This window comes from Myotis davidii, unplaced genomic scaffold (assembly GCF_000327345.1).
Source record: "Myotis davidii unplaced genomic scaffold, ASM32734v1 scaffold1203, whole genome shotgun sequence".
Classification (NCBI taxonomy): domain Eukaryota; kingdom Metazoa; phylum Chordata; class Mammalia; order Chiroptera; family Vespertilionidae; genus Myotis; species Myotis davidii.
The window spans coordinates 252,624-277,567 of NW_006294353.1; the positions used below are offsets into that span (position 1 = coordinate 252,624).

General features: G+C 50.4%; 1 protein-coding gene and 1 pseudogene across 2 annotated transcripts; one reads left to right on the forward strand and one right to left on the reverse strand.

The window, feature by feature from the left end:
• The first annotated feature begins 6 nt into the window (after positions 1 to 6).
• Positions 7 to 18,602, forward strand: HAUS8 (HAUS augmin like complex subunit 8). Of its 2 annotated transcripts, none has more exons than XM_006768435.2 (11): positions 7 to 174; positions 3,396 to 3,460; positions 6,466 to 6,521; positions 8,846 to 8,927; positions 11,355 to 11,450; positions 11,558 to 11,652; positions 12,436 to 12,492; positions 12,597 to 12,755; positions 13,993 to 14,134; positions 16,423 to 16,564; positions 18,202 to 18,602. In XM_006768435.2, exons 1-11 carry the CDS (start codon positions 146 to 148, stop codon positions 18,398 to 18,400), a joined length of 1,122 nt encoding a protein of 373 aa, XP_006768498.1. In that variant the 5' UTR covers positions 7 to 145; the 3' UTR covers positions 18,401 to 18,602. The 2 variants fall into 2 exon arrangements, with proteins under 2 accessions (XP_006768498.1, XP_015422491.1); XM_015567005.1 differs by lacking the exon at positions 18,202 to 18,602 and adding an exon at positions 17,459 to 17,812.
• Positions 18,603 to 20,609: 2,007 nt separating this feature from the next.
• Positions 20,610 to 21,268, reverse strand: LOC102774585 (annotated as a pseudogene).
• Between the last annotated feature and the right edge of the window lie 3,676 nt (positions 21,269 to 24,944).

The window sequence follows — 24,944 nt, forward strand, 5'->3', positions numbered from 1 at the left end:
CCAGGGGTGGGGGAGGACCGCGAGGCGCGCGCTGGGCTCTCCCGCTCCGCCTGCAGCTGCTCTCCCCGGTGGCCCGCGGCCACCCCTCCGGAGGGCTCGGGGCAAGGGAACTTGACGAGCCCGCCTTTGAGCTGAAGGCGGGAAAATGGCGGACTCCTCGGGGCGCGGCTCTGGGTGAGTTGAAATCCCGCGGGTCTGGAATTTGTGGTTGCCGGAGGGAAGCCCTTGGCCAACGGCTGGGGGCAGCGAGCAGCAAAGTTGGGAAACGGGGACCCTCGGGGTGAGAGTCGGGACCTGACCCTTCTAGGAGCCAGCAAAGATGCGCAGGTTCGGGGAAGCCCCGGGTGCGACCTCCGCGCATGCTGGGAAAGCGGGCGCGTAGGGTAGACCGCGAGTTCGAGTCCCAGGTCTGCCGCTTCGATGGGGGTCATCCCGGCCAGTGACTTAAATTCTCCGAGCCTCGCGTCCTCGGTTGCGAAAAGGGACTGATCACACCACCGCTCAACGTGTAGGTCTCACGTGAGCTTTGAAAGCACTTAGAACAGAGGTTCTCAACCTGTGGGTCGCGACCCCTTTGGGGGTCGATCGACCCTTTCACGGGGGTCGCCTAGACCATCGGAAAACACATATATAATTACATATTGTTTTTGTGATTAATCACTATGCTTTAATCATGTTCAATTTGTAACAATGAAAATATATCCTGCATATCAGATATTTACATGACGATTCATAACAGTGGCAAAATTACAGTTATGAAGTAGCAACAAAAATAATTTTATGGTTGGGGGTCGCCACAACAGGAGGAACTGCATTACAGGGTCGCGGCATTAGGAAGGTTGAGAACCACTGACTTAGAACATGCCTGACCCGTAAGGGTGGCCTGTCGCTGTTAGAACAATCACTTTGGAGCGGACATGTGCTGGGCCAATACAAGATCTCTCTGACTCGTCCCACCCGCCTTCGTATATGCTTCCCATTTACTGATGAGGTGATGGGGGCACAGGGAGGGACGGTTATTTGCCCAGAGGCACAAGGCAAGAACAAGAAAGGCGTGGAACACATACCCGGTGCCAGGCGTGATCCAGGGCTGTGTTTTGTCTTATTTGTTCATTCGGCTAATGCTTATTGTGCCAATAAGAATGAAAATTAAACGGGCCCCAGAAATCACTTGTATTTCCTCCTCAGCCCTTTGCCCTAACTGTGAGATTGATGTTAGCTTCTCTGAGCTACAGTACCCGGGTGGTACCTGAGGCTGGCACAGGTGTGGTGACCCCAACCCCAGGTCCCTGCAGTTTCGGCCTGAGCTCATTTTGTTTGGCTCCAGAGCCCTGACTTAGATCCCAGGGAATCCTTGCTCTTTCTCTTTCCAGCATTGAGACCAACTAGGGGTGACCTGTTGAAGCTCAGGCCCTTGTCTGGAAAACAGATAAAGCAGGCCAAAGGTAGGTACGTATTTGTAGGGTTGGAGATGCCTCTCACCATGGCCTGGGTCTCAATTGGGGGTCCCCCAGCCCAGCTCCACAGGAGGTGGCTACAGCGAACTGAGCAGGTGACCTCTGCTGCTGCAACTAGTGGAGCCTGTGATGTCAGCAGGAGTCAAAGAGCCCAGGGCTCAACCTGGCCCCTCCACCTGCTCCCACTGCATGGCTCGTCCCCTGTTCCTGGCGTCCCTGCTTCTTCCCATTCCCCAGACTGGAAACCTGGGAGGCATTCCAGACTCCCCCGCACCCCACAGCTGATTTGTCAGCCATTCCTACCTCATTGTTCCCTCATCTAGTACATCAGGCTTCATTCTTTCTTTCAGGACATTAAATTAATCATTGTAAGGTGGGCAGTTCCATGGCATAAAGACATTCACAATGTCGTGCATCCACCACCTCTGTCCTAGAATGTTTCCTTCAGTCCAGAAGGAAACTCTATATCCCATTAGCTCTCCCCATTCCTGCCCCAGTGAGTGCACATACCCAGGTTGTGGGTTCGATCCGGCAGGAGGTGGCCAATCAATGTTTCTTTCTCACATTGATGTTTCTCTCTCTCTCCCTCTCCCTTCCTTCTTTCTAAAAATCAATAAAAAACATATCCTTGGGTGAGAATTTTTAAAAAAGTCTGATCGTCAAACTTCAGAGGGGCGGCGGGTGGTGGTGGGGGAGTAAGAGATCAACCAAAGGACTTGTATGCATGCATATAAGGATAAGCAAGGGACACAGACACTGGGGGGGTGAGGGCATGTGCTGGGGGGTGGGGGGGGGCAGGGAGAGGTCACTGGGGGGAAAAGGAGACATGTAATACTAAACAAAGGATTTTTAAAAGTCTGCTGTTTGAGCCTCCTAGTCTTATATTTTGTGATGGAAGCTCGAGCAGATGAATATATAGGCACAGTGGGATGGTGAGGAGCAGACCCGGTCCCTGTCCTAGAACCTCAGAGCCTGTCTTCTTCCCGGCTGCCAGCAGTCTTCATGAAGCATGGCTCTGACAGCGTCTGTTCCCCAGGGGCTACAGTGAAAGCCAGAGCCCCCCCTTTTTTGTAGGGCTGGTGAACTGAGAATGGTTTGTACATTCTTAAATGGTGGTTAAAAAACATCAATAGAAGAAGAATGTTTGGACATACGAAAATTGTATGAACTTCAAATGTCATTGTTTAAATAAAGTTTTATTGAGACATAGTCATATCTGTTTCTTTCCGCATCATCCGTGGCTGCTTTGTGATACGATGGCAAGGTTGAGTAGTTGCGACTAAGCACATGGCCCACAGAGCTGAAAATATTTACCATCTGGCCCTTTACAGAGAAAGATTGCCAACCCCGGCCTGTAGGACCAGGTGCAAGCCCTTACATTGGGCATTCAGAGCTGCCGGCGGGCCCAGGGTGCTCTCCTCCTGATCCCATTCCCCTGCCAGTGTTCTCTAGCTAAGCCATAGGGCTGGTCATTTCCCGCTTCCACATCATTCTCCATTGCCCGCCCTCATACCCTTGGTCTTGTTGATCCCTGTCTTAGGATGTCCTTCCCAACGTACCTGAGCAAAAGGTGCATTACCACCTCCCTCACCCCGTTACCTGTCTGGGGTACCTTCACACTTGCCCAACAGAAAGATGCTGCTCTTCCCTCTCACAGAGGGAGTTCCACCTGCCGTTCACCGTGCACCCCAGGGGCAGACAGCAGGCACATAGCCACCTGCTGAATTAATGAACTCATGACAGAGGTTGAGATCTTTGAAGTTTGGCAAAAATGTCCGCTCTTCTTGCTCTGTGGGGCGACGCTGTGTCACCCAGGTGATGGGACTCCACGTTCTTCCTGTCGAGGTGGCCCAGCTTCGAAGAGAAACTGGAGCTGCTCACGGGCTTCCCTCAGCTACTTGTCAATTACATCAACAAGACCTTGCCCCTCTCTTTTAGGTTGCCTTCTGCAGGGGACCCCAGTACTCCTAGTGGCCCCAAGCCGAAAGGAAAGCAAACACAAGGTGAGTCAAGTTAGAATCTACCTAACGATCCCATGAAATAAAACGTGATTTTTTTTTCTAGTAACTGTTTTTGGGGAATAAAAAAAACAAAACAGCAGAGTAAGGGAGATACGGTTTTACCTTCTTCTGTTCACATCTTGGGAGATTTCTAGTCTGGTCACCCAGCCCCGCCTGCACCCAGGGTTGTGGCAGGACCCGGTAGGGCTCATTTGGGGCTATGCCCAGGACTTGTCACTTGGAAGGGTCGGTGAAGAGAGCTTGAGCTGAGTTCATTACCAAACATCAGAATTTCCTGAGTCTCTTCTCTGAAAGCCTATCAGTCCTTTGGGGGTGCCCTATGTCCCTTGTCCACCTGAGGGTTTGGGGTCATTGTGAACAGCTCCCTTGATTCTTGGCAGTGCCCAGTGGACTCTTGAGGATCTCCCATGTTGGAGCTGCAGCCTCCGAAATGAAATACAGTGGGGCCTTGACTTACGAGTGTCCCGACTAACAAGTTTTTTGAGATACCAGCTGTCTCTCGGCTGATTTTTTGCCTCGAGTTGACAGAGTAATTTGAGTTAAGGAGCTCCGTCTCCGAACGAATTAAACTCGTAAGTCAAGGCCCCACTGTATTCTCTTCAAGTGTGCTCTGTGGTAGTGTCTCAGAGAACTTAGAGCAGCATCTTGTCTGTAACATCTATTTACGTGCGGTCTGGTTCTTGAACACAAATTCTGTCCTTCACTGTAACATCGCCGCTGTGGAAAACCCACCACCGTTTAAAACAAACAGATGCATACCAGTTTTTTGGAAACTTGAAACTGCTTTCAATTGTCCCAGAGCCTCAGGTTTTTTCCTGGCTGTGCAACACCCAACACAGAAGGCCATGTCTGCTGGGAACCAGGGGTGTCCTTTGCCCCAGTCCCTCATGTCCGGTGGCAGACACTGGGGTTGGCTTGATTCTCTTCCTGGACCCCGCCTGACCCAGCCTTCACTCTAGGGCCTCCTTCCTGATGGCCTGAGCCCACTCGTGCTCTGAGCCCATAGGCACAGCTCTTCCCTGCCTGGAGCATGCTCAGGGTGACCACCGCCTCCATGGCCCGCACCAGGCTCCCTGTTAACTGGTGCACCTCCTTTCCTCTTGGGGTGGCACTGCTACCGGAATTGCCAATGGAAGATGCAAATTCTGGTGTGAAGTTCTGGTTTGAAATCAGTCTTGCTCCACCTAGCTGTTAAACTGTGTGATGTTGACCATCACTCTCCCTGGGTCTCTTCAGTAGAAAGGGAGAGACTGAGCTCTACAGGCACCAAGAAAAAGTGCAGAATCATGCATTTGATCTTTGTTGAGCACCTAACCCCTGCAGAGTGGTGGAGTATAGCAGCAAGCCAAACGGACACAAGTCCCTGCCCTCAGGGAGCTGTGGTCTGGGACACAGGCGGTGCACTGAGCGGAGAAGTAAGGAGACCCAGGGTTCAGAGGATGGTAACAGATGCAGTGGGAAAAACAGCAGGAAGGGGGTAGCTTATGGGTCCAAAGGAAGAGCTGGGCTGAATAGAGTCGGCAACTGGGGGCGGAGGGGCAGGTGCGGGAGCAGCCTGTTGGCTGGGAACAGAGCGACTGAGGGGAGCGAGGAGGTGACTAGGTCAGAAGGACGCCCTGAGTCGTGCCAGGCCTGTAATGTGCCTAGAGGTGCTCAGGCTCCACCAGCTGGTGGGTCTGCCGGATAGCCTGTGGTCAGCCACCAGGGGCCAGCCAGCCTGGAGGCCACAGGTGTGTCAGGAGGGGAGGCATGTGAGCGAGCACTGTGCCCAGTGCTGCTGGTGGCTCAGTATGAGGACGGCTCGCTGAGAAGGGCTGATGGGCTTTGGAACACGGAGGTCTTGATGGTCTTGCTGAAATGCGTTTCTTCTGTGGAGTGGTGGTGTGAGAGCCAGGTGTATGTGTGTGAGGCGGGGATTCAAGGGGAGAGGGAGGAAAAGAGAAGTAGGGGTGAGCCAAGGTGGGGGTGGGGGGAGATTAACAGTGTGACCTGTGGAGAGGAGCAGGAGTGGTGTGGGGGTGAGGAGGAAAGGGGTTTCCAGGGCAGGTTTTTTTTTTTTATATATGTTATTTATTTATTATTAATTTTTTTATTATTATTTCAGAGAGGAAGGGAGAGAGAGAGAGAAGCATCGATGATGAGAGAGAATCATTGATCGGCTGTCTCCTGCACGTCCACACTGGGGATCAAGCCTGCAACCTGAGCATGTGCCCTGGTCACGAATCGACCGGTTTGTAGGTTGATACTCAATCACTGAGCCACACTGGCCAGGCTCCAGGGCAGTTTCTTTACGGGGTGGGGCTTGGCTCTGACAACAAGAGAGGGACTCTCTTTACCCAGGAGCAGAGGACCACCCACATGGGGTCAGGATGCTGCCCTGAGGTTTGGAGGGCAGGAGGGTTTCCTCCATCCTTGTTCAGTGCCCCGGGGGCAGGAATGGAAGGAGACCTGCGCTGTGTCTGAGAAAGGGCCTTGGTGCTGAGTGCGTCCAGGGGGTTGGTCCTGAGCTAGGAGAGGTGGGGTGAGGGTATGTGAAAGGTGGTACCTGAGTAGGTCAGAGGAAGTGGGGGAAGCGGCGTTTGGGGTCATGAGCACAGGGAGTGAGCTGGGGAGAGAGGAGGAGGCAGCACACAGATGGCCGTCTGTGGTAGGTCTGTCTTCCTTTACCTGCCCCACCCTGAGTCCCCTTTCTGGTCCTGTGGATCTCTGGCTTTGCCCGGAGCCCTGGGACTTGTACACAGTAGGTGTCTCATACATGTTTTCGCACGCAGTAGGTTCCCATAAATGTTCTTACATATAATAGGTGTCCCATACGTACTTGAGGGTACTGAAGGGCAGGCTCTGAGAGGAGCAAGGGGGATCAGCTGTTGAGCAGGGAGGGCCAGTAGCACCTGCCTCTGGGGGAGGCGGTGTGGTCCTCGGTGCGGGCGGGTCTGCACACACCGCTATTGTAGTTCTGTTATAAACCAGCAGTGTGTTCCCCACAGGAGGAAAAATGGTCGAATCCCGATACCTGCAGTATGAGAAGAAACCCACTAAAAAGGTAACACACAACGTTTAAAACAGTTGGTAAGGGAGTTCTAACGAACTTAGGATTCTGACACAAGTTATCGAAGCCAGGCACCCCCTGGTTCTGAAGGCAGCGTTTTGGGGACTGTGCCTAGTTGCTTTTGAGGTCATCGTGTCCTTCCTGCAGAGACCCGTGTGTCTGTCGTGAGTGGCCAATCTCTTTGAGAATCCTTTTGCAAAGCCATGATCTCTGTTGAAACCTAAAATTGTTCTGCTTTTCAACCCCATCATTTCTTTTCTGCATTCTGTCCTGGGAGCAGTTCTGGCGAGTGCCCAGCGCACGGTCCCTGGCCTTAGCTGGTATTTAAAAAAATACCTGCAGGGCTATAGGAATGGCTGGGGAAAATGACGTACCTGAAACACTAGTAGTAGAGAGAGTTTCATGAACTACCTGTAGTCACACCATGAAAATTATGAAACCATTTAAATGACAGCATGAAACACTTAACAACATGAGAGCATACTTTGTATGTTTAATAAAAGATAGCACCATGGCCCAACCAGTGTGGCTCAGTGGTTGAACGTCAACCTATGATCTAGGTCACAGTGATGGCAAACCTTTTGAGCTCGGCGTGTCAGCATTTTGAAAAACCCTAACTTAACTCTGGTGCCGTGTCACATAGAGAAATTTTTTGATATTTGCAACCATAGTAAAACAAAGATGTATATTTTTGATATTTATTTTATATATTTAAATGCCATTTAACAAAGAAAAATCAACCAAGAAAATGAGTGTCATAGGTTCGCCGTCACTGATAGGAGATCACGGCTCAATTCCCAGTCAGGGCACATGTCCGGGTTGTGGGCTCGATCCCCAGTGGAGGTCATGCAGGAGGCAGCCAATCAGTGATTCTCTCTCATGATTGATGTTTCTATCTCTCCCTCTCTTTTCTTCTCTGAAGTCAATAAAAATATATTTAAAACAAACAAAAAACCAAACAGTATGTTACCCAATTATATATTTGTTTCAGTGTGTACCTACTGAGAATGTGTTGAGGAGAAGGTCATGTTATCCCTCTATTTTCCCAAATAATTGTTTCTGGTAAAAATTAGTTACATATTCATTTCCACTCTTTTAAAATCTGGATAGAGTGGGTGGTGGGTTCTTAAAAATGTGACCTACAATACAGCTTGAAGAAAAAGGATAGCTTTATATAAACTGTTTGATATGCTTCTTGGAGTGGTTTTTTTAAATGGACTTAAAAAAAGTTTATTGGGATGGCATTGGTTAATAGGATCATATCGGTTTCAAGTGTACAGTTCTATGATACAAGATCTGTATATTGCATTGTGTGCCCAGCACTCAAAGTCAAACCATCTTCCATCACCATATGTTTGGTCCCTTTGACCCCTTCCCCACCCCTTCCCTCTGGTGACGACTGTTGTCTGTGTCTGTGAGTTTTGTATCTCATGTATGAGTGAAATCATATGGTTCTTAGCTTTTATGACTGACTTCTTTTGCTTAGCATAGTATCCTCAGGGTCTATCCATGTTGTCGCAAATGGCAGCATTTCACCTCTCCTTATGGTTGAGTAGCATTTCATTGTGTATATTTACCACATCTTCTTTGGACTTTACTTTTAGAGCAGTTTTAGGTTAACAGCAAAATTGAACAGAAGGTACCTCCCCACCCCATGCATGTGTAGCCTCCCCCACAATCAACATCCTGTACCAAGTGGTGCATATTTACAATTGGCGAGCCTACGTTGACATATCGTCACCTAAAATCTGTAGTTTACAGTGTTGAAGTGATACTCAACAAAGGACCACAGTCCACACTTCATAATTTTAATGTTGTCTTGCAAACTTGGTTACAGCGCCCCCGTGTGTCTACTTGCTGCATGTAGTAGTCTATTTTATCTTACCTTATTTTATTTTATGTTATGTTATTTTATTTTTTGTTAATCCTCACCTGGGGATTTTTCCCCATTGATTTTTGTAAGTTTTGAAGATTAATACCTGTACAAAAACTTGGTTTTTCCTGATGACCAAAGTAATATAGTCTGTCTATAAAACTGGCAAGTACTAAAAAGTATACAGAAAATCAGTCATCTGTAATCTGCCATGTCAGAGATAGTCACTGACAAAAATTGTGGTGGTTTCCTATGTTCTGTGTACGTGAGGGTACCCTTTTTGACAAAAGTAGCTTGACCTGCATGTATGCAATTAAATGTCAGAACTCCTTAAGCCTGTCCTTTGCCTCAAAGTATGAGCAGATGCCAACCTTGCAGACGTGAAGGGGCCCCTTCTCATGAAGGGAAAGTATTGTGCGCCCTGAGTGTCGTGTGTTCCCAACAGGCTTCTGCAGCAGATATTTTAAAGACCAGCGGGAAGATGCCTGAAGGCGGAAGGAAACACAGCTCCCTCCAGAAGAGCAAAGGTGTGTACGATGGGGGGAGGGCGCAGGTCAGCCGTGGAGCTAGCAAGTGTTGAGTGTGCTGGTGAATTATGTTTTCAAGTTAAAAGTCCCTCTTTTCTTTCTTGGAAGCATCAGACGAAAGAGCTGGGCAAAGTGTAAGGACAGATTCGGGGCATGTGGGGAGCTGAAAGGGGGTGGCAGGGGAGTGGGGTGGTCTCTTCCTTCCTGTGTGACCCCAGAGAGGAGCCCAGTTGCCATTATGACTCTTCCTTGTGGCAGCAGTCCCTTAACCGAGGGACTGTTTTCGCCAGAGCTCCATGACCAGGACCAGAAAAGGTGCGAGGCCTCATCCTCCTGCCTCTCACTGCCTTGGGTCGCGTCTTCCTTGTAATGGTCTCCCTGTGTTTTTCATCTAAAAGCTGTCACCAAAGTGACATGAAAAGATTTCAGTTTTTCTGATTTTAGAAGTGGCATGTGTTCATTGTTTAAAAAAATGGAAAATGTAGACGAGGAGGGAAAGTTCCCTCACAATCTGCCAATCCGACCATCACTGTTGGTGGGTTTGGTGTTCCGTTCTAGGCAGTGTGTTCACCTAGAAGTCTGAGAGGGCCCCTCCCACCGTAGCAGTTTGTCCAGTGCCTCACGTGCCCATCTCTACAGCAAATTGGGCAGCTCTTTTGCATGAGAGCAATTCACAAAGGGCAGAACTCTTCCTTGGCTCTCACCTCCTTGTTCAAAATGGTGGCAGCTTTGAGTTCTCCTACAATTACAGATTTTCAACTTTATTGTTCAGATCAAGGGTCAGCAAACCTTATCTGGGTCAAATGGTTAATATTTTAGTCTTTGCAGGACAGACACTCTCTGTCACAAAGACTTCACTGCCATTTGCAGCATGAAAGCAGCCACAGACCATACATACATGAATGAATATGTCTGTGTCCCAATAAAACTTTTTTTAAAAATATATTTTTATTGATTTCTGAGAGGAATGGAGAGGGAGAGAGAGAGAGAAACATCAATGATGAGAAAAAAAATCATTGATTGGCTGCCTCCTTCACGCCTCCTACTGGGGATTGAGCCCATACCCTGGGCACATGCCCTTGACCAGAATCGAACCTGAGACCCTCCAGTCTGCAAGCCAACGCTCTATCCACTGGGCCAAACCACCCAGGGCCCAATTAAATTTTTAACAAACACAGGAAGTGGACTGGGTTTGGCCTGCAAGCTGTAAGTGTGCTGATACTAGGTTAGATGTTTGTCAGAATTTGCACTGTTCCTTGACGCAGGCATGACTGAGAAGCAGGCATCATCTTCTAGTGTTTTCTTGTGCAATTAGTTGAGCGCCCTGCATGAAGCTGAGAAACAGCATGGCCTGAGGGGCCCAAAACGGGGCCTGCCACATTTTAAAGTCAGGGTTCTCAGCTGGGGCAATTCTGACCCCAGGGGACACTGGACAATGTCCGGGGTTGTTGCAGAAGAAGGCGGTGTAATGGGTGGTGGCCCAGGACCTGTTCAGCACCTGGGAGTACACAGGACAGCACACAGCAAAGAATTACCCAGCCCCAGATGTCAGCAGTGCCAAGGCTGAGAAACCAGAATTCAAGCGTAGCCATGGTGTAGAAGGACTGTTTTTTGAGTTCTATCATATGGATTTTTAGGAAATTACATTTTCTAATGGAAATACTGTACATGCAGATGACAAAACATTTAACCTGTGCAAAAACCATAGCAATGAAAAATCATCCTTTTCCACGTCAGGTTGCAGCTTCTCACCCAGGAGGCAGCTGCTCTTGATAAGTTTTCGTCTATCTAGAATTTTGTAAAAGTTTTCACACAATCAGTACCTTGCCCTACACATTATTGTGACTTTGCTGTTTTTATTTCCTCGTATTTATTTTCTCAGCTGCACAGTTGCTCATGAAATTGTTTTCTCTTTTAGTTCCTGACGTGACAGTCTGTATCTGACATACCGCTGCTGGTTTTGCAGCACTCTGGGGGCCTTGCTGAATTAACGCAGTGCACCACTGCCCCTTTCAGATGGTGTAAGGCATAACTGCACAGTTTTAAATAGAGGCTAAAGGATGAAGGGGACTCCTGGGAAGATGAACACTCCAGAAGCTGCTGGAGAAAGAAGGAGAAAGAGCTGAGGGCAGAACAAATACATGGCATGTATTAGGCTCATACTGTGCACACAGCAACTTTTATTAAACTAAGTAGAAAGACTTACATCTTTGGGTTTTACAGAATGCCTTCCTCGTCTAGTTCTTTAAAATATATTCAAATTGATGGCTGGGAATTTCCCAAGGTTTTCTGCCTTCTCTACTACCTAGCAAGAAGCTTAGTTTTAGAAGCAAGTGGTTTTGTCCAGAAGGTTGCCTGCTTCCTGGCCTGGGTGTAGAGCCTCTTAGGGACTGTGTTGACTTTGAGGGACTCTCGTTGAGCCCACAGAAAGCAGTGGGATCTTCGACAAAGGCGACCTGCAGTCCACGTTGCTGGAAGGACACGGCACCGCCCCCCCGCACCTGGATCTCTCAGCCATCAATGGTAAACTGTTCATTTCACCCCTTGTTTTCCCAGCTGGGGGTGGCAGTGCATCTTAGCAAGCTGCAAAGGTGCTCTTCTCACCTTAAAAATGCTTTCCTTGATTTTAGACAAAAGTATGCTCAGAAAGACTCCACAATTAGAAAAAAAAGTGTCAAAGAAAACCGAGTCGACATCATTTTCTGCCTCACAGGAAAAGGACCCAGTAAGTGTATGAAAAGAGAGGGAAGTGCTAATGGGTCGGATAAATCTGCTTTAGCTCCTGCCCTGGGCCAGGTGCTATGGGAAACCTGGGGCTCCAGGAACATGCCTTTTAGGACAAAAGCCAACACACATGCTTTTCTTTTTTTTTTTAATTTTTAAAAAAATATATTTTATTGATTTTTTGCAGAGAGGAAGGGAGAGGGAATAGAGAGTTAGAAACATCGATGAGAGAGAAACATCGACCAGCTGCCTCCTGCACACCCTCTACTGAGGATGTGCCTGCAACCAAGGTACTTGCCCCTGAGTGGAATCGAACCTGAGCCCCTTCAGTCCACAGGCTGACGCTCTATCCACTGAGCCAAACCAGTTAGGGCAAGCCAACACACATTCTTAGGTTGTTTAAAGAGTTTGTTTCTACAAGAACACATACAGGAGTAGATACAAATGCGGGATCATGGGAAGAATGAGATTGGGACCTTGTTTGCGGTGCCATGCTAGGGAAGGTGCGAGGCCGGACCCATCCCCGGGCAGGAAGAGGTCCAGGCTGCGGTCTCACTGGGGTGGGAGGTTTGAGTCCTGGTTCCAGAGTAGCACTGAGTGGGAGGGGCAGACCATCCTCTTTCCTCTCACAGAGCACCCAGAAAGGCTAAACGAGATCATAGAAACAGCAGGTGGAACAAAATAAATAAAGTGCATGTGGATCAGCGTTCTTTCCCTCCCGGGGAGAAAGCTGGATATGTACCAGTTCATTGGGGACCCAGAGTATCTTTTCTTTCTTCTTAAGGATCTCTCCGAATTGATGGAATCCCAAACATTACTCCTGACTCTACTAACCGTGAAGGTGAAAATGGAACCGCGTTATGCGTGACCTGGGCGGAAGGGCAGCCTCTGTCAGCCAAGAGCTGGAGTCCCCTCCGGCCTGAGCTCTTGTTCTACACCTAACAGATGGAGAACAGCCTCGCAGCATTTGAAGAAGAGGCAGAAAGGAACTTAGTAACGGTGTGCCAAGAGAAGCAGCAGCTCCTGAAAAAGGCCCACGAGCTAAAGCGCAAACTTCTCCTCTGTCAGAAGAAGCGGGAACTGATGGATGTCCTCAACCCCCAGGTCAGTGGTGGCAGGGTCTCTGAGCCGTGTGTCCCCGCTGGTCATCGCGGTGTTTGGAGGGATTAGTTACAGTGGCTGTCACCCCTGGCCTGGCTCTAAGTTTGTGCTTGGCTTTTGACACCAGCGGGTATTGGTATGTAACTGTTTATAAGAGGATGTGCCCATAATGTTAGGTGCCAGCCTGCAGAGGGACCTGTCCTTTTGGCACACACATAGCCTTCAGGTGCCCACAGCTGTGCCTAGTGATGGGAAGACATGCTTCAGGCCTGCCCAGGGGGCCAGGGTGCAGGTGGAAGGCACAGTTTTGGCACCATATGGTCAGTGCTGGGACACAGTCGTCCACGCCAAGGAAGATCCTGGAACAAACCCTTGGAAACGAAGGGCTGGTCAGGGGCGTAGCTCCTCATTCAGTGTGTGCATGTCCCGGGGCTGCCGTGACGAAGTCCCACAGACTGGGCAGCTTCAACAGTGGACACTTACTCTTTCTCAGCCTGGAGGCTGGAGTCCGAGATCAAGGCGTCGGCAGAGTTTGCTCCTTCCAGGGGCTGTGAGGGAAGGATGTGTCTTGGGTCTCTGCTGGGCCTGGAAGCTGTCTTCTCCATCTCTTCACTTGGTGTTCCCGCTATGTGCATGCGTGTTTGTCTCCAACTCTCCGCTCTTTACGAGGACATCGGCAAAATAGATCAGTGCCCACTGACTCAGTTCCCTCTGTAAAGGCCCTGTCTCCAAATCAGGTCACATTCTGAGGGGTTGGTGGTTTGGATGTCAACCGAGGAATTATGGGGTCCAGCCTGTGACACCCAGTGGTGCACATGTTCATGCATGTGCCCAGGCTGTGGGCTGAGAAACGAGTGGAAGGAAAAAAAAAAAGACAAATAATGAATCCTTACAGTGCCCTGTGATAGCGTGTATGAGAGAAAGGGGAGTTGGTGAGGATGGCCTTGAGGGGGGCAGGCGTTTCAGCTCGGTGCTCCAAAGCAGGAGGGCACAGCCTTCCTGGGTCCCCTGTGCTCCCAACGGAGGGCTGGCCCTGGAGTGCGCTGGCAGGTGGATGCATGTTCATGGCAAGGAGGGTGGCCAGGAGTGAGGGGAGAGCCCACCCACTTGCTGAACCTCCTGGAGGGTCCCCAGATCCCGAAAGAACAGCCCGTGTCTTACCCTCACACATGCCAAGTGTGAAACTTCCGGGGTGGTGACTGCCGGTCTCGTCTCATCGGCCCTCTCCCTCCTGCTGCAGATCGAGATGCTGAGCCCCTACGCGGCCGTGTCTGAAAGCTTCAAGGAGCAGTACAAGGCCCTCGCGACGGCCCTGGACGCCACGAGGCACGAGCTGCCTGTGAGATCAGTTCACCTGGAGGGAGGCGCGCAGAAGTTCTTAGGTAGGACGGGCATCTGCTGGGCAAGGAACGGGAAGAACCACCAGCGGGTTTGGCACTTCCTGTGTGCCGGCACCTTTATTCCTTCATGGCGTCCTCACAAGCCTCGTGTTAGGTAGATGGCATGTCCCCCTTCACATGGCACAGGATGTAGGGTGCTGGCCAGACTGGTTTGTCCAGAGTGGCACCCCAAGGAAGAGCCATGCTGGGATTGGAACCCAGGCCTGTGGTTTCCTTGTTGATGTCCTACCCCACTGAAAGGCATTCTTGGGGAGCAGCCTGCAACCCCACAGCCTTGAGAGAGGGGCTCTACTAAGGTGCATTGTTGATGGGGCAGTGATAGGGCTGCAGACCCCCTCCCTCTGCCTTCTACACAGAGCCAAGGGATCCCTTTCCTGCAGAGGGGTCCCATCTAGTCCTTCACCTAAAGAAATGGGCAGGTGTGAAGTGCTGTGCTTGATCTCAAAATTCTCTTTAGAACAGCTGTCTTCCTAAAGCAGGTTTTCAGCTGCCCTGGAGTTTGGTTATTTCTAAGCAGAGCTCTCATGAGCCTCTAAATATGTTTTGCTGATGTAGTAAAACATCGCCACCTAAAATCAGGCGGACTTTCCCTGCAGAACTTTGCACAAAGGCAGTTCAGGATCCCAAAGGGTGTTGCTGTATTGGCAGCTTCAGACAGAGACTTAAAATTTTTTTAAAAAAGCTTTATTGATATACAACTCAGGTGCCATACAATTTGTCCACTTAAAGTGTACAGTTCATTGTTAATATATTCATAGGGATGTGCAACTATTACTATACTCTAATTTTAGGACATTTTTGTTTCCCCCAAAAGAAACTCAGTATCTATTAGCTGTCACTTCCCATCGCTGCTTATCTCTCAGCCTTAAGCAATGACTGATTAACTTCCAGACAAAGATGGTTTTTAATAAAATCAAGCCTTTTCCAATGTGAAATAATATATGTCTGCCATGGGATCTTGAAAAGTGAGCCTGTTGAATGACTATCTGTGTCTGGGGTTCCTGTTGTATGGTTGTTGCAGTCAGTGGCACATCTGTGCCTCTTGGACTCTGTTTCAGAAAAGCTCCTTAGATAATTGCTAGGAGTTGGGATTAGAAAGGGTATGAGTTGTTTGTGGCTGCTGTAACAAAGGCCCACATACTGAAACCGGTTTGGCTCAGTGGATAGAGCGTTGGCCTACGGACTGAAAGGTCCCAGGTTCGATTCCGGTCAAGGGCATGTACCTGGGTTGCGGGCACATCCCCAGTAGGAGATGTGCAAGAGGCGGCTGATCGATGTTTCTCTCTCATCAATGTTTCTGGCTCTCTATCTCTCTCCCTTCCTCTCTGTAAAAAATCAATAAAATATATTAAAAAAAAAGGCCCACAAACCGGGTAGCTTAAAACAAGAGAAGCGTATTCCCCCTCAGTTCAAGGGGCCAGAAGTCCAGAATCAAGGTGTGGGCATGGTTGGTTCTTTCTGGAGGTGCTGAGGGAGAACCCATTCCAGGCTTCTCTCCCAGCTGCTTCCTTGGCTGCTGGCAGCGTCACCCCAGTCTCTGCCCCCATCTGCTCTTTGCCTCGTCCCTTGAGTGCCTCCGTATCTGAATCTCACTCTTCTTAGAAGGGCCCCAGTTACTGGAATGGGCCCTACCCTATGACCTCATTCTAACTCAGTTACATTTCCAGTAAGGTCATATTCAGACACTTGAGAATAGGACCTGAACAGGTCTTTTTGGGAGGACACAATTTAGACCACACTGGGGGGAAAGAGGTGTGTTCGTAAGAACCCTTATAAGGTTCCCAAAATGTTAAAATGTTTGGTTGTGATGTGTGTACACGTGTAGCTGGTAGATGGACATGTGCCAGGATTGGAGAGACGCTGGTGTCCCCAGAGCAGGTGGGACACAGCGCAGTTGTAGGCAATACTTTACTGGGGCGAGAGGTACTGTATCGAAGGGCACCATGGGATTCTTTTTAAGTTACTCACAGAACAGGCTTTCCCCACTTTTAGCATTCATTTCTGTTGGGGTCGCTGGAGTGGCATTCTAGGTCTGTTCCAATGACCGCCTGGACAGTGGACACGCCTGACCCATGGTCTCAGGCAAAGGGGCACAGAGGTGGTACCAGTGCACGGATGTCATCCTTCATGACCCTCTCAGCCTTTGAGCCTTCGTAACAGGAGAGCGTTCCAATGAAATGAGAACAATCTAGCCAGCCACCTCGCTCACGCGTGGGTTGCTTGGGGCACCGTGAAGCCCATGGCTGATGCCCTCTCCCCACCCTCCTCAGATGATTTGCAGCGGGAATTGACGACCACACACCATCTGCTGGGAGAACTTGGAGTCTGCAGTTCAGAAGAAAACGGGAAAGTACTAGACCTGCTGGGTGAACTGAAGGAAATGACCCAAAAGAAGGATCTGGAGCTCCGAAGGTATTTCAGAAAATATTTTAAGAAAAAGATAGCACCCTGGCCGGTGTGGCTCAGTTGGAGCACTGTCTTATATACCAAAAGGTTTCGGGTTGGTCCCCATTTGGGGTGCACACCAATCAATGTTCTCTCTCACATCAGTGTTTCTCTAAAATCAATAAGTATATCCTCAGTGAGGAGTAAAAGGTGGTGGGGAGAGACTGGCCAATGTGGCTTATTTGGTTGAGCATCGTCCCATGGACCTAACGGTTGCTGTTCTATTCCTGGTCAGGACACATGCCCAGGTTTGTAGGCTTAATCCCCAATAGGGGGCGTGCAGGAGGCAGCCAATTGATGTTTCTCTTCCTCTCCTTTCCTCTCTCTAAAATTGGTAAAAACATATCTTAAGAAAAAGATAGCATATATGTGTGTGTGTGTGTGTGTGTGTGTGTGTGTGTGTATTTACATACTATTACTTTTTAAAAAAGAAGAAAAATAGCCTCCCATCAGACAGAGATGTGCCATTGGCAGCTGCCCTGTGCAGAGAGCGGGCAGCCCTGGCATGGCAGGGTCCAGCAAGGCAGGGAGAAGGGAGGGGGTAAAGCCTTCAGCCCACCTGAAACCTCAAGTGGGTTCCCCAACAGCCAAAATAGAAAGGGCAATGGCCTCACCCCTCATTCACTCCTCGGGACCACACAGCACTGCGGGCGCCTTGGATCGGGCTGTTCATGTTTTAAATGTTTTCCAGGGTAAGGGCCTGGGGTGATCTTTTTGGAACTTCTTATTGGAGTATAAGTACATATAGAAAAGGCGCAGATTGTAGTGGTACAACTCGAGGGGTTTCCCAGTGTGTGCCCACGTGGAACCAGCCCTAGGCCAGCCCCCCGTAATCGCCCTGGTTTTCTTCTCTCACTCCAGGGGATTTCTAACCATGGAGCTTTCTTCCACGTGTTCCAGAAAGAATCTTGTTTTCTTCTCCTTTACAATGCTAAACATACCTCCTGAGATGACTATTTGAAAGGTGATGATGGAAATCAAATGTCACCCGCTGTGGAGTTAGCTTCTTCTGGCCCCAGGATGAAATGGGGACACACCAGAGCATTCTGGATTGCAGAGGTCACAGGCTTGAGTGGTTAAACGTGCTCATTTAACACCTGTGTCCCCACCCCCATGTACTTCGAGGGCGGGCTGGGATACTGCCCCATTCACAGTTCTTTTTAGAAACACATATTTTTATTGCTTTCAGAAAGGAAGTGAGAGGGAGAGAGAGAAACCTCAACGATGAGAGAGAATCATTGGTCAGCTGCCTCCTACACACCCCCTACTGGGGATCGAGCCTACAACCTGGGCATGTGCCCTGACTGGAATCGAACCGTGACCTCTTGGTTCATAGGTTAATGCTCAACCACGGGGCCACACTTGTTTCTTGAACAAATGAATCTTTCCTTTCATGCCTGCCTGGCCCTGTTCTTGGGGGCTTCCCTGTTAGTGTTCTGTTCAGACAGCTTACTGACCTGCGCTTCCCCGTGTATGCTCGGGCAGAATCCACCTGGACCCGCTGCCTCTGCGCTGCCACCTTGGCGAAGGCAGAGGGGCCTTGGCTCCTCCCGGCCCTCGGGCACGGGGTGCAGAAAGCATCATCCCTTCCATTATCCCCACAGGAGCTTTGCCCAGGTGCAGGAACTCTCTGCTGGAGTGAGCAAGGAGGCAGCCTTAATCAACCAGGAGGTCTGGGAAGAGGCCCAGGGCCCGGTGGCCCCCCGCCAGTGGTATTTCAATGAGGAGGACACTCGAGGGGACACTTGGGGAGAGGCCAGCAGCCCGCTCCTCTCAGGTGCTGACAAGCCCTGCGCATGGTGAATCCGCACGCAGGCCGTGGCCCTAGCCCAGGTGGGGTCTCTGCAAACCCTCGGGAAGAAAGCTCTGTCCAGGATGCCTCTGTGCCAGGGCACCGGTGTGGTGTTCCGGAAACTCACGCACTTTAGTCTCTTCGCTCAGCACTACAGCTGGTTTTGTGTGATAATCTTGTTTTATATTAAGAAATAAACTGTTTGGCAACTGAGCCTTGGTTTCTATGTAAGGGGGAAGCAGGGGAGACACTATTTCACTCTCAAGGTGATTCCTTCCTCCAGTCACGGGGCGGTTCTGTTTAATGTCCGAAGCAGGTGAGGAGTTGGTCCTCAACCGGGAGGGGTGGTGCTCTGGGGGTGCCCGTGGACATGGCTGCTGTGGGACGACACGGGAGGGGTGGTGCTCTGGGGGTGCCCGTGGACATGGCTGCTGCGGGGCGACACGGGAGGGGTGGTGCTCTGGGGGTGCCCGTGGACATGGCTGCTGCGGGGCGACATGGGAGGGGTGGTGCTCTGGGGGTGCCCGTGGACATGGCTGCTGTGGGACGACACCGGGAGGGGTGGTGCTCTGGGGGTTCCGTGGACATGGCTGCTGCGGGGCGACACAGGAGGGGTGGTGCTCTGGGGGTTCCGTGGACATGGCTGCTGCGGGCGACACGGGAGGGGTGGTGCTCCGGGTGAGATGCAGCATCCATCCCCGCCCTGCATTCTGGGAAGAGAGATGCATCTTGATCTAACACATGTACAAACAGGCACACTTTCACCTTCACTCCTACACCCCTTACAGTCCTGACCTGACTCCTGTCTGCGTGTTCGGAGCTATAATTGCAGGTCGGGAAGCAGTCCCCAGTCAGACGTACCGTATTTGCCGGCGTATAAGACGACTGGGCGTATAAGACGACCCCCTAACATTTCCACTCAAAAATACAGAGTTTGTTATATACTCGCCGTATAAGACTACCCCCTCTTCCCCACACCTTCCACACACCAAATAAAAGGTAAAACAATATCAGATTTGATTTTAACATTTTAATTTCAGTTTCACCTTAAAAGCCTTCAAACTCCTCTTCATCATCTGATATTAAAAGTTCATCAACGACATCTTGGTGCCATGATAGGGATGATAGGGGTTTGACTGGTCGACGTTTTCTATGCTGTACTGTACAATGGGGCAGTATTGTGGTTGGCTGTTGGCTGTATACAAAGCCTGATTTGATTGGTCCCTGCTCCCTGTTTGCCCGCCCTGTCACTATAGCAGTCTGGTCCACCCTTGCATCAGCATCTCCCTGGGACCTCACTAGTGCGCAAGTGCGAGCTCTTCAACATTCTAACAGGCACCATGATAGCGCAAAATCGCGAATCTTCAATGCATATGTAAAGAAATATACGGTAACCCGAATTTACCACACTCGCAAAATCGCACACAGCCAACCATACACCCAGTATGGTATCGCGATTCGCGATTTTGCGCTATCATACTGGGGGTATGGTCGGCTGTGTGCGATTTTGAAAGTGGGGTAAAATCGCATAACAGCAAAATCGCATAACAGCCGAGCATACACCCAGCAGTGCTGCTGATGCCTGAACGGTATGTGGAATGAAGTGGGCGGGCATCGGGAGGCCACTATGGCACGGGGCAAGCACTATGGGCAGTCTATCTGAAGTGTACCTGGCGTATAAGACGACCCCCCACTTGGAGGCATATTTTTCAGGGCCAAAAAATCGTCTTATACACCGGCAAATACGGTAGTAACCATTCCCACATCCATGCAGGTCAAGGGGACACAGCCTCTCCCACAGGTGGGTTAAACCTTCCAGTTTCCATCCACACACCGACCCTTTCATTCCCATGTTTCCAAGTCCATGACGTCCTCATTAGGGATCCCCCATGGAGCTCCTGTATCTGAGTCCCAGAAACATTATCCCCTGGCCTGTTCCCGCCATTTGTGTGCAAAAAGCTTTGGGTCCATAGCAGGGTACAGACACCCCAGGAACCCCGTCCTTTCCTTAGTCTTTTTTTTTTTTTAACTGTTGCAAAAAGCTTTATTGTCTCATTTGGTCTAATGCATGGGAGAAGGCTCCAGGGTGGTTAAAGGAATGGCTAATAGTTTTGGGAAGAGGCTCAAGTAAAAGCCAGAGACACCAGGGGGTGCAGGGGGCGGGGCTCGGAAAGGCCTCTGGGCTCCAAAGGCTCCCAGTCGTGCTTGAGGGTGAGCCTTTCAAAGAGATACTTGCCCAGCCCAGCCTGCGGATGTTAGGTGGTCACCCATCTTCTTGATGAGTTTCACCTCCTCATCCAGGAAGTGGTTCTCCAGGAAGTTGCAGAGATGAGGGTATACACGGGTAGAACCCAGAGCATGCAGATCCCAAAGGGCCTGGTTCAGGTTCTTCTCCAAGGCCAGGGTGGCTTCCATGGCATTCTGAGTTTTGCCCCACTCATCCTGGGAAGGTTTCTGCACGTCCTGGAAGAGAATGCGGCCGCCGCGCTTGTTCTGAAACTTTAGGAGATGTTCAGCGCCCTCCTGCTTCTCTGCCAACTCGCGGAAGAAGTGGCCCACACCCTCCAGAGCCACATCATCACGGTCGAAATAGTAACCCAGAGAGAGGAAGGTGTGGGCGGCCCGCAGATGCAGGTTGGCCAGGTGGCTGACTGCAGCCTCCACCTCGGTGGAATAATTCTGACGAATTTGGGAGCTCATGGTTGTTCGGCAATAAGGAGTTTAAGGCAGAAGAAACCCGGTGTTGGCTGGTCCCGAGGGTGGTCCTGAAGGTGGTGAGTGGAGGAGACGCAGGAGAGTGGCTAGAGGCTGGAAGAAGGGGCGTCCCTAGGTCTGTTCCGTCCAAACACTGTTGAAGCAAGAGACAGATCCGGGACCTCCAAGTGCACTGCCTCCTTAATCTTAATGAGCCGGATTAGTACCACATTCTCGTTATAATCTCTGCCTTCTAGCTTTTAAAATTTCCCTAAACCGAGGTAAAACCTGCAGCTTATTTGGGGTCCTTCAGTGTTCAGGGACTTGGCAGGGGGTCCCCTGCCCCACTCACGCCCATAATGCTGGATGCAGACCTTTGCTCCACCCAGCCCCGTGGGCACTGGCCTGCTGCCTGCTTCCGTTCGGCAGGGGCTCCAGAGTGCTTCGGAGTGAGCGATGGTGGGTCAGATACACGCGGCTGTGCTGGGAACTAAAAGCTATTTAAGGAACAAATTATAGAATCATGTGGAAAGATTTCCAAGATTTTTAAAAATGAAAATAGGTCAAAGTGTATAGGGCACAGAGCAATTTGTGTTAAAAGTAAAAACCTAGAGAGATAATGTCTGTGGGGGGAGGGGGAGGGGCTGGGGACCCTGAGGGGTGTGGGACACTTGTTATTGTTGCATTTCGCCTTCCTTTAACAGTTCGGTTAAATGTTTTCTCATCCGCGTGTATGACATCTTCATTAAGAAATCCATACGACGGAACTCGAGCGAGCAGGCTTTCTAAACGATCATGCTCATGTTTACGTCACCGTGTCCCCGCCTTGGGCTGTTGATTTTTAGAGTCAGATTGCTCTGTGTGTGGGGGGGTGGGGGTGGGGGGTGCTTCTATGCATTGAGGGGTGAGGAGCTGCATCCCTGGCCTTCACCCACCAGATGCCAGCAGCACTCCCCCATCCCAAAACGTGTCCCAACATTGCCCAGTGGCCTGGGTGTTAGAATTGACCCCCGTGGGAGAACCTCTGATGCTTCAGGCCCAGTCTTCCCCCTGCCTCAGCCAACACCACCTTTCTCAGCTTCATTCATTGACTTCAACCCAACTTCTAAAGAAAAGTGTAGCTGCTTCTCAACTATGCCTGGGCTGAAAATTAGAACAAATTCTGAAAAAGATATACATCAGGGTTGGCAAACCATAGACCTCAAGCCAAATCCAGCCTGTTTCCTCTGTGTGTGTAAATCAAGTTTTATTAGCACATAGCTGCGCTCATTCATGTGCATGTGCCTCTGACTGCTTTCATGCTGCAAGTGGCGGAGTTGCGTCTTTGGAGATCATCTGTTTTGCAAAGCCTAAAATCCTTACCGTCCGGCCCAGAAGAGGTTTGCTAGCCCTTGATCTGAACAAGAAAGTAGGGAATCTAACTTGTGAAAGGACATATTTAATATTTTCCTACAGGACTCCAAGCTGTCACCATCTTGAGTAAGCGGGTGTGGGCTGAGCAGCAGTTCTGCTTTTTGTGAATTGCTCTCATGTGAAAGAAACTCGCCTGCTCTTGCTGGGGAGGTGGGCACGTGAGCACTGGGCGAAGTGCTCCCCTGGAAGGCAGTCTTCAGAGACTTCTAGAACGAGCACACTGGCTGGAACTGAGCACCAAAACGCCAGCAGCAATGGCTGGCAGGCCAGACCTGGGAGCGTCCCCTTCCTGGTCTACATTTTCCTCTTTTTTTTTTTTTTTGAGAATGTTTATAAGAGTTAATTTGAGCCCAACTGTCCACATGTGCCAGGGTGCAAGATCTCGAATACTTCCTACTTTCCATATTTTTGTACTGAATGAATGTCACATCCAGAATCTGAAAAACTACGGTTTTCAGTCAGTTTGGTGACAGCTTCTAGAAGGAGGGCTTGTGGGAGGCCATCACAGGAGACGCCAGGAGATGAGAAAACGCAACCAGGCCGGCGCTCAGATCCTCCCTGAGTCGGTAGGGAAACTTAAAGCCAAGAACTTATGTCCAAAGGCAGTGCCATCACAGTGACAGCTCTGGGGCCCAGGAGGAAGGAAGTGACCTGCTCTGTGTGGGGAAGTTGTAACCTCCCACTTCCCCACTGTCCTCCCTCACACCCCACGCACCCCAAATCTGCCGTCACACCAAAACTCGTTGCCAGCAACTCGGATTCTCCCAGTAAGGAGAGGGGCTGTAACACACCTGAAACGGTTTTACCACCACATCATCACTTCCGGGACCGGCTGTTTCACCTCCCCCTCTGTGGTTACACACCTTTGCCGTTCACTCCAAGGCACACACCCCAAAGAGTTGAAAACAGGCTGTCTTAGTCTGTCTGGGCGGCTATAACGGAATACCAGACTGGGGGGCCTGCAAGTAGTAGAATCGTATCTTTCGTGGTTCTGGAGGCTGGAAGTCCAAGATCAAGGCATCGGCAGATTTGGTGTCTGGTAAGAGCCCTCTCCCTGGTGAACAGATGGTCGTTTTCTCCCGGTGTTCTCACACGGCGGAAGAGGTGAGGAAGCGCTCTGTGGCCCCTTATTTCAGGGCGCTAATCCCAGTCATGGCGACTCCACCATCATAACCCAATCACCCAACAGCCCCACCTCCCAATGCCGCCATCACTTTGGGGTGTTAGGGTTTTAACGTGAGTTTTGTGGGGGCACAGCCATCCAGTCTATAGCACAGGGACTCCAAAACATTTGTGAGTGATTGTAGCAGCACTATGAACAGTAGCTAAAAGATGGAAACAGTCCAAATGTCCATCCACAGATGATGGACACACACAACGTGCTGTCCCCTCCCCCTGGAATGCTATTCGGCCGTAAAAAGGAACGAGGCACTGAGACAGGCTACACTGCAGGAATCCTGGAAACGTCATGCGGAGGGAGAGACCCGAACAGACAAGTACTGATTGTACTGCTTCTGCTCATGAGGTCCCCAGAAGAGGCAAGTTCAGGGAGACAGACAGTAGAATAGAGGTTGCCAGGGCCTGGCAGAGGGACAGTGGGAAGTTAGTGCTCAGTGAACACAGTTTCTGTTGGGGGTGGAGAAAAAATTTGGAACTAGATTGTGGTGATGGTTGCAAAAGATTGTCAGTGTATTAAATGTCACTGAACCATGCAGTTAAAGGGTAAAATGTCAAATGTCACGTTTATTTCCCCACTATGAATAAGTATAAAGAGGAGTGAGTGGGTGGTGGGGGGACCCAGAGCGGGCCCAGCAGGTGGGCTGTTCGCAAGGGGACCTGTTGGAAGGGCCTAGACGCAGGGGGAGGGGGAAGGTGTGGCCACCAGCCCATCCTCTCCCTGTTGCACCACCCCCACCCCTGGAGCTGCCACTGCTCTGGAAAACCCCAACAGGACTTGCAAGTCACCAGAGTCTTTGTTATCTGCTCGCTGGGACCTCTTGCAGGAGCAGGAAAGGGTGTGCCTCCCCCTTACCTGCCTGTGCCTCCAAGGATCCCGCTGGATGGGGAAGGGATCAGAGCTGCCAGGTCCCTGCATTGGGAGGAGGCCCTAGGGCAGGGGTGGGCAAACTTTTTGACTCGAGGGCCACAATTCTTAACTGGACCGGAGGGCCGGAACAAAAGCATGGATGGAGTGTTTGTGTGAACTAATATAAATTCAAAGTAAACATCATTACATAAAAGGGTACGGTCTTTTTTTTCAATAGTTTTATTCGGCTGCCCTAGGGGAACGGAGGAGCCTGGCCCTTGCCCCTGGGCTGCACTACTCTCCTACAAGAAACAGCTTGCTAGCTGTCCGAGGAAACGTCACAAGTTTCGCCAGTGGACACCTGGGGCTGAAATCGGGGGTTCAGTTACAGTCCACACCCTGAGCTGTGCAGCCTGCACGCC

Excerpts from the sequence above, each read along its gene's own strand:
- HAUS8 (XM_006768435.2), top strand. The coding sequence starts at position 146 with ATGGCGGACTCCTCGGGGCGCGGCTCTGG. Across the intron at positions 175-3,395 it reads TCCTCGGGGCGCGGCTCTGG|GTTGCCTTCTGCAGGGGACC; the intron begins GTGAGTTGAAAT and ends CCTCTCTTTTAG. Across the intron at positions 3,461-6,465 it reads GAAAGGAAAGCAAACACAAG|GAGGAAAAATGGTCGAATCC; the intron begins GTGAGTCAAGTT and ends TGTTCCCCACAG.